The 7,430-nt window shown below is 31.0% G+C and overlaps 1 protein-coding gene across 1 annotated transcript; it reads left to right on the top strand.

Annotated features, from left to right (window-relative positions):
- The first annotated feature begins 1,081 nt into the window (after positions 1–1,081).
- Positions 1,082–2,889, top strand: LOC132917338 (uncharacterized). The gene is made up of 2 exons (XM_060978042.1): positions 1,082–2,250; positions 2,362–2,889. The coding sequence occupies exons 1-2, from the start codon at positions 2,212–2,214 to the stop codon at positions 2,686–2,688; spliced, it is 366 nt and encodes a 121-aa protein (XP_060834025.1). The 5' UTR covers positions 1,082–2,211; the 3' UTR covers positions 2,689–2,889.
- Positions 2,890–7,430: the final 4,541 nt, after the last annotated feature.

The following is a 7,430-nucleotide window of genomic DNA, read 5'->3' as shown; positions in this document are numbered from 1 at the left end:
TAAAATGGATTAATTTTAAACTCTTATTGTTAGGTCAAATGTTAATTGTTAACATCAACTTCCTCGATTGGGAGCAGAAGTGGGCGCATATACTCTACAATAATCTACATAACATTATAATTAGAATTCAGGTAGGTACAAATAATCCTGTGCACGACATAGAAAAATAAACCAAACACATTTACTTAAGTAGGTATCGGTCGTATAGTGTGTATACGAGATCTAGTGTTATTATAGTCGTTCGATATTAATTATCATTTCCTGAATAAAATTTAGCAGTTGCACAGCTTTGTGATTCTATTTTTATCGCTCAAATATGTTGCAATGGACCATACATGTTTCATCATGCCTTCTTTATTATTATCTTCGTTTATATTTCGTGATAGAAGTAGTTTGGTATATTATTATCTTATCGATAGACTTTTTATTTTTTTTAGATTTTATCAATATAGATTAGTGTTGTCTTAGAATCGGGTTTCTAATCATAAGTTTTAAATATCTAATATCTCAGTCCGTCCGTCTACCCGACAGTTAGTACACCAGTACAACACATGCAGTTACAATTATTATTATTGATATTAACATATTTATTTATTGCTCTCAATTACTTATACAGTTAGGTAGATGGAATCGTATAGTCTATTATTTACGTTTAATACGTTTAGAGATCGAGAATTTAGCGCATTCGTAAAGTGAGCTTTCCTAACTTTTTTTTAATCTAATGATTCGATGTATTTTTATAATATAATAAAAATAATCACCTCTGAATTAATTGGGAAAAATTGCATTAGATCAACAGAAATAAATAATAATAAATGTGATATAAATATTATACGATCGATTTTAATGTACTTACTTTATGGTCGTAATATTATATTGTTATACAACTGCCTAATAAAATAAAATCGAAATACTTCTTCATCCAAAACTATAAAATGTTAAAGTACATACATCATAAAATATTGAATGTTATGCCAATATTATAGAATATATTACTTATAATAATAAAAAAATATATAATGTGCCTACCCAATATGAAAAAAAAATATGTCAAGCGCAATAAACGCGAAAAAAAGTATTTTTATAGTGTTATGAAATGTGTCGATGAGCATTATTATAGTTATAATCGCGCAAATTGGCTAAAATGAGTAGTTACCTGTTATATGTATGCATGATATATCATAGGCTGTTCGTAACAATATATTATATTATATATTTAATAAGCCGTTTATTATAGGTACCTACTCAAGTTGATTTTAACTAAGTAGGTACATTAAACATTTTATTTTTGAAAACTTTTAAATAATATTATTACGCTACCATATTTAAATTGTAATTGTATCACCTTGGTTTTGCGTTTTGGTTTGCGGGTAACTATATACATTATTATTGTGTTGTTGTCAATAGATATTATAATATTGTATTCTTCAGTCATCTCTGAAAAATGGACCAACTCGGACTATTCGGAGAATCAGCCTTTATGAATCTAGAAATGCAACTAATGAACTTAACGTTTTTGGTCGGGGTCTTCCTCACGCTGGTCATATACATTGGATTTTACGCTTTTATTTACGATCAGTCGGATTCGATTCAACGTTTGGATGAAAATGTTACGCAACCCACGGCAGTCAAGAGAATTTCCAATGACCCTTGCGACCGCCGTCGTTGGTTCCAACCGTTCTGTTATTTTAACAATTCAGACGATCCGACGACCGAGTGGATGGGAGATTGGGTTTCTGTATGCAGTTCAGTTTCCGACTATGAGATGACCTACGGAAGTACAGGTTGAGACGGTACACGAAGGTCGTCGGTACAGAGTGCACGCACCGCGCAGCGACCAGCCAACGCTGTCACAACCTTGGTGTTACACCGTCGATTCTCCCATAGCAACGTCACAAAGGCAGCAGCCAGAACCGGAAGTCCTCATCACCGTCTATAATTGAACTATCACATCCACTCGGTCGCTGGATCATCGGTATTGCTGAAATTACAGAAAGGTTGAAAACTTGAAACCAACGCGTCGTCGGCCGCAATAAGGGTCATTGGCGATTCCGTTGACTTTTGCGGCGGGTTCAGTTATTTTTTTCTTTATCTAAACGCCGAAAGCAATCCGACTGTTTGTGTTTAAAAGCGTAGAATCCAGTGTATATGACCAGCGTGAGGAAGACTCCGACCAGAAATACCAAGTTCATAAGTTGAACTTCTATATAGATGCGGAACGGTGGCTGTTCTAATTACTTCAAAAAAGAAGTAAGCAAGTCAAAATAAATACATGAATATATAATATTTAATCTTATATAATGAATAATAATACTGTTTGAATCTGACTGTATAATACTATATTTTATATTTGAATTAAAGGGTTCAATGCAACAGCCAGATAACTCCATTGTAACGGAACACGATACCAAACGAACACAAACACCGAGCAATTCAGTAACAATATTGAGCGACGACCAACGACGACGATCCGACGGATGCGACCAGCGAGGCCACTGCAACCGTACGGAAAACGTCGACTACTGGAGTGCGCGTAACACTCGGCACAGGCACGAGCTGAGACCGGGACATCGGAGTTATCACATAACTGCGGCACCAGGTCCGACGAAACACCAGTTATTTTCAGAGCCATTGGCCCCGTCTGGCCGAGTCTCACTCGACGCGCACCTGCTTAGGTTGCTGCTTTGAGCATCACAATCTAACCACAATTTGCTTATGACCACGGAAAGATTGTGATGAACTGATGAATTATCCTTATTGATAGCGATAGTGACATTAATTATAATTTGTTCAATGTTAAATACTTATTTATGTATAAATAAAAATAATATGTACTCAATTTAATTTAAAAATTATCTTATTACCTTAAGGCCATATCTAGGTGTTGACTACAGTTTTTATCCCTAAGTAGGGGCTGATCTTAAAATTGACAATTGGATTCAGCATGTCCAAAACTAATATAGGGGGCTAAACATTTCTCTATAGAAACGTTACGCAGTCCCAATTAATTTTTTTTTTGTTTTAAATTTATCTTATACTTATTATATGTTTTTTTTTTTAATTGTAACAATGATGTTACCTGAAGATGGTATAATCTGAAACCCGAAGTATCAATTTTACGCGTAGTTAAATTCACGGGTACACCTGAGATTAAAATTTACATATGCAATCATGTGAATTTAAAACTTACGTGAGTCTCTTCATTTTTTTCACGTGCATTTTTTGATTAATATATTTGTTACATTTGGAATTTTATTTTCAATACATTGAAATGCATTTTGTATACTTATTCAAATGGTTTCAAGTTTCAGAAATCAATTATTTATTTTGAACCCGAAGCATTTGATTCACTCGTCCTGTCTTTTTACGTTAATTATACTACTTATTTTTAGAATAGTAGGTATAGATATTTTTAGTTTTTTATTTTCTATGGCAATTAGTAACATATATAGTTTTTATAATATTATAATATTTTAAATTTAAATTTAATGCGTTTAATAAATGTTATGTTTTAAATCCATGATATTTATAAATTTAATTTAAATACACGTGAACAATAATCACGTGATCGCGTGATCACGTGAATCATAAATCACGTACAAATCCGAGAGCTCTAGCCGAAACCAGTACCCTTTTGCATTAACAAAACATGTTGACTATTTGCAAATTTTTAATCTCATAATTTAGATTACCTTTCTATTTTTTACATATCATATTATATAATATTATTAATTTTTATTTAAATACACCTAACCTAAGTCAATTTAGTTTGTACCTATATGATTATAATTTATAGCATAATATATTAGTTACTATATACATTACTGCATACTTTTTACAAGATATAACTGAATAATGTTTTTGGACACCAAACATTGAATATAGTCATATATTATCGTTTATATTGATAACGGTTTTGTGTAGCAATGGGAAGATCTTTCTTATCAAAACTACTAATTTCATCATTTATATTTTAAACACACAGAAAGAGATCTCATTAAAAACCACCCCTAATATTATGCAGAATGTAGGCTTGGAGATATAATAGATACACAGTACAAGACTTATTGTTTTATTATATTCAACTTTTACTAATAGTTATTACTACTCCCAAGTAAGGAGTAGGTACAATCGCATTATACAAATATGGTACATCTCGTGTAACCTACCTAATATATATATATATATATTTTAATTGGTAAAATGTCAAGATAATATTATATTCTATTGTCGATCTCATAACGATTGCATTTAACAGTACCAATTGTGTGTTGTATATTACCTTACGTATGTCGGTATATCATAGTATATATAGGTATATTCGTCGGAAATTCGGTGCCTAAAAATATAGTAATACGTTAAATAGAAAATATATAGATACTATTATCTACGATACCTTTACATAGGTAAATTTTGTTTTACAAAAGGGTCCGTACACTAAATTCTCGATCAGAAATCGGGATGATGATGGAATTGTGTTTTTAAAAATATTTTTTCGTCAGGCGTGATGTACACGAAGATGACGTTCTTCAATATTATACCAGGTAGTAGGTACCTATTGGTTATTGGTCATTTGCGTTCATTTTTTACATGTCATGATAATAATATATGCATAAAAAGAGTGATTATCTAATGTTAATTTGATGAGTTGTCGGTGGCGATGTGCTTATTATTATTATATAGATAATAGATTAGATTTGAACGTGTGTAATGTGTTATTGTATTATGTATTTGTGTATAATTAGTTTAGGATTCACGTGAGCGTTCGCGTTATATTATACAACGTGGCCGATTTCACGACTGGATAAAAAAAATTGTCCGTCAGAGGATTGTACCTAATATTTTTAAATTCGATTAGATCTGATGACGGGTTTTTGATTCGTCATCCTTATCTCTTGCCATTAATGTAATTAATAATTATTATTTTTATTTTTCATATGCAACAACTTAATTACATTTACTTATACAATATATTTAATAATAGCTTACATTTTAATTGTATATACTATTAAAAAAAAAAAATGCATTATCATTTCTCATACAACTTTGTTACCATACTTGCTTATATTTGAGAATTTAATTATAATATGAAATGTAAAGGTTAGTTATAACGAAATATAAAGATTTTTTTTGGTGGGCGAATTTAATAATTTACTTTAAAATTTATTTGGCATACATTAAATCCAATCACCCAATTTGAGATTTTCGAAAAAATTGTATGTTAAGATATATTTTATTATGTTATTTGTATGAGTTTGGACGACTATTTCGAGGATTTGTGTAATCATGTGTGTAGGATAAATGTCATTAAAAACGAGATAGTTTGTACTCAGCCATCAAAATTGCAGGATTTCTATTTTATAGTGTAGTCCATTTTAATCTAACTTGGATTGATATACGAATTTGTTTGGGCTATTGTTTACATGGTACTAATCCTTCGAGTTTCCACATTAATGATGATTGAAAAATTCAAAATTAGGTAATTCTGCACGAATCACGGTTAGCAAAAATTTAAAGGTTTTGATAAGTAATTCAAATCATATGTTATGAGTTATAATTCTAATAATTAAAAAAAAAAAAATAGTTTTTGTCATCCATTCGATTCGGGAAAAGGACGGTTATCAACGGTTTATGGGTACTGTTGCAAAAAATGATAACGAAAAAAGTTCCTCTAAGCTTTTTTTTATAACGTACACGTAGGGGAAGGAACACGGGGCACAACGGATACTGGGGTAAAACCGATATAGCGTATTACGCATTATTGTATGGATGAAAATATTATCAGTTTTAAATTTATATTATTCCTTATCCTGAAAAATGTTGGTATCACTGTTAACGTCTACTGCAACGTTGTTAATTGAATTATTAGATGATCGTTTTGAAGGTAATTATTTTAACTATATTTATATGTTTTGAATTTAAGATTTAACTATGATGCAGCTGCACTACAAGTATCGTACATATTTAGTATGAATCTACAACTTTTAAAAATTGTTTTGCACTCAATTAACTATTTTTATCTACAAGATTGTATCAGTAAACAACAATTTTATAAACAAAACGCTTTGGGGCAAAATCGATTGTTTGACAGTAGGTAAGTACAACTACTGAAATATTATCAACGAACCATATGGGCGAGAAGCACTAATAATAAATAATAAGTAAATACAAACAACGGATGTGGTAGCTAAACGATAACCGATATGTATAGGTGTGAGTGTTGTGACACAACGTCGTCCACGAATAAATTCCGTCTGACTTCGACCTCGAGTAGATTTAGCTATTTTGACGTATAGTGTCATTGTTAAAACGGAGGAAAAAAACCGTGTGGCGGATCGTTTGCGGTCTGGGCTGCCATCTGGAACTTCGCGCATTTTTGGACCGTTTCCAAGTGTGTTGTGGAGATGGCGCCTATTGTTGTGTAGTCGTACACGAGTCGCGAGTAAAACATATTTTCATAACGCCTTAAAATAAATATAAAATACAATACTTAACAGGCACATTCTCCGTTTGTCGTAGTTACGAATATTGACTGCATTATTTTTGTTTAATAATATTATAGTTTTTGACGATAACATTATACCGCGAGTCTTAAAATAACAGATTTCCGCATAGGTACATCGTCATATCGCTTTATTTCGATATGAAGAATAATGAACGTCTTTCACGTTTGATTAACTGTCTGTATTTTATTATGTATAGATGCACATTTTACCTACGTAGAATAGTATTTATATTATGATAATGTATTCATTAACACATTATTAATTATTTTCTTTATTTAATAATGTAATATTCCGATATCGATGTACTCGTCTAATTAACGATTCTAAATAGAATTCGTTAAAAAAAAATTGACTTTGTAGTGATATTTTAAATATATTTTAGCACATGAAGCTTTGATTTTGCAGTGGTGGGGTAAAGTCGTATTATACTATTATGTGGTAGTGCATGGTAACGTTGTCTACCTCTGGTAGGTACTATGAGAAGGTTTTAATATTACACAAGACACTTAGTTATACTGAATACAATTCAACGTTTATTGAAATGAAATATAAATTTAATATAATTTATTTTACTTTACCGATGAGCCGGTCAATACACGGAGGAGCAATCGATAAAACAAAACTAATTTGGCACATGTGTGTGTGTAGTGTGTACCAGTCTAAAGGATTATTGTTGAAGATTTTGTTAATTAATCAAAATAGTTATACCTACAACCTACATGGCTATATAGTGGGACATAATGCGAGAATGAACGTGAGATGACACACGCGTCTATAGGATGATATACGAGTAATGAGTATATAATAATAAAATATGAATTTGTAATGATGTAGGTGTTTTACACCATGCAATACATATCTTATTAAAATGAACTTTTATAATTATTAAACAATTATCATGGGTACATACACTCTTAAACAAAT

Source organism: Rhopalosiphum padi, chromosome 1, assembly GCF_020882245.1.
Source record: "Rhopalosiphum padi isolate XX-2018 chromosome 1, ASM2088224v1, whole genome shotgun sequence".
Lineage (NCBI taxonomy): Eukaryota > Metazoa > Arthropoda > Insecta > Hemiptera > Aphididae > Rhopalosiphum > Rhopalosiphum padi.
The sequence above is the reverse complement of the archived record's forward strand: the minus strand, read 5'-3'. Positions and strand labels throughout refer to the sequence as shown.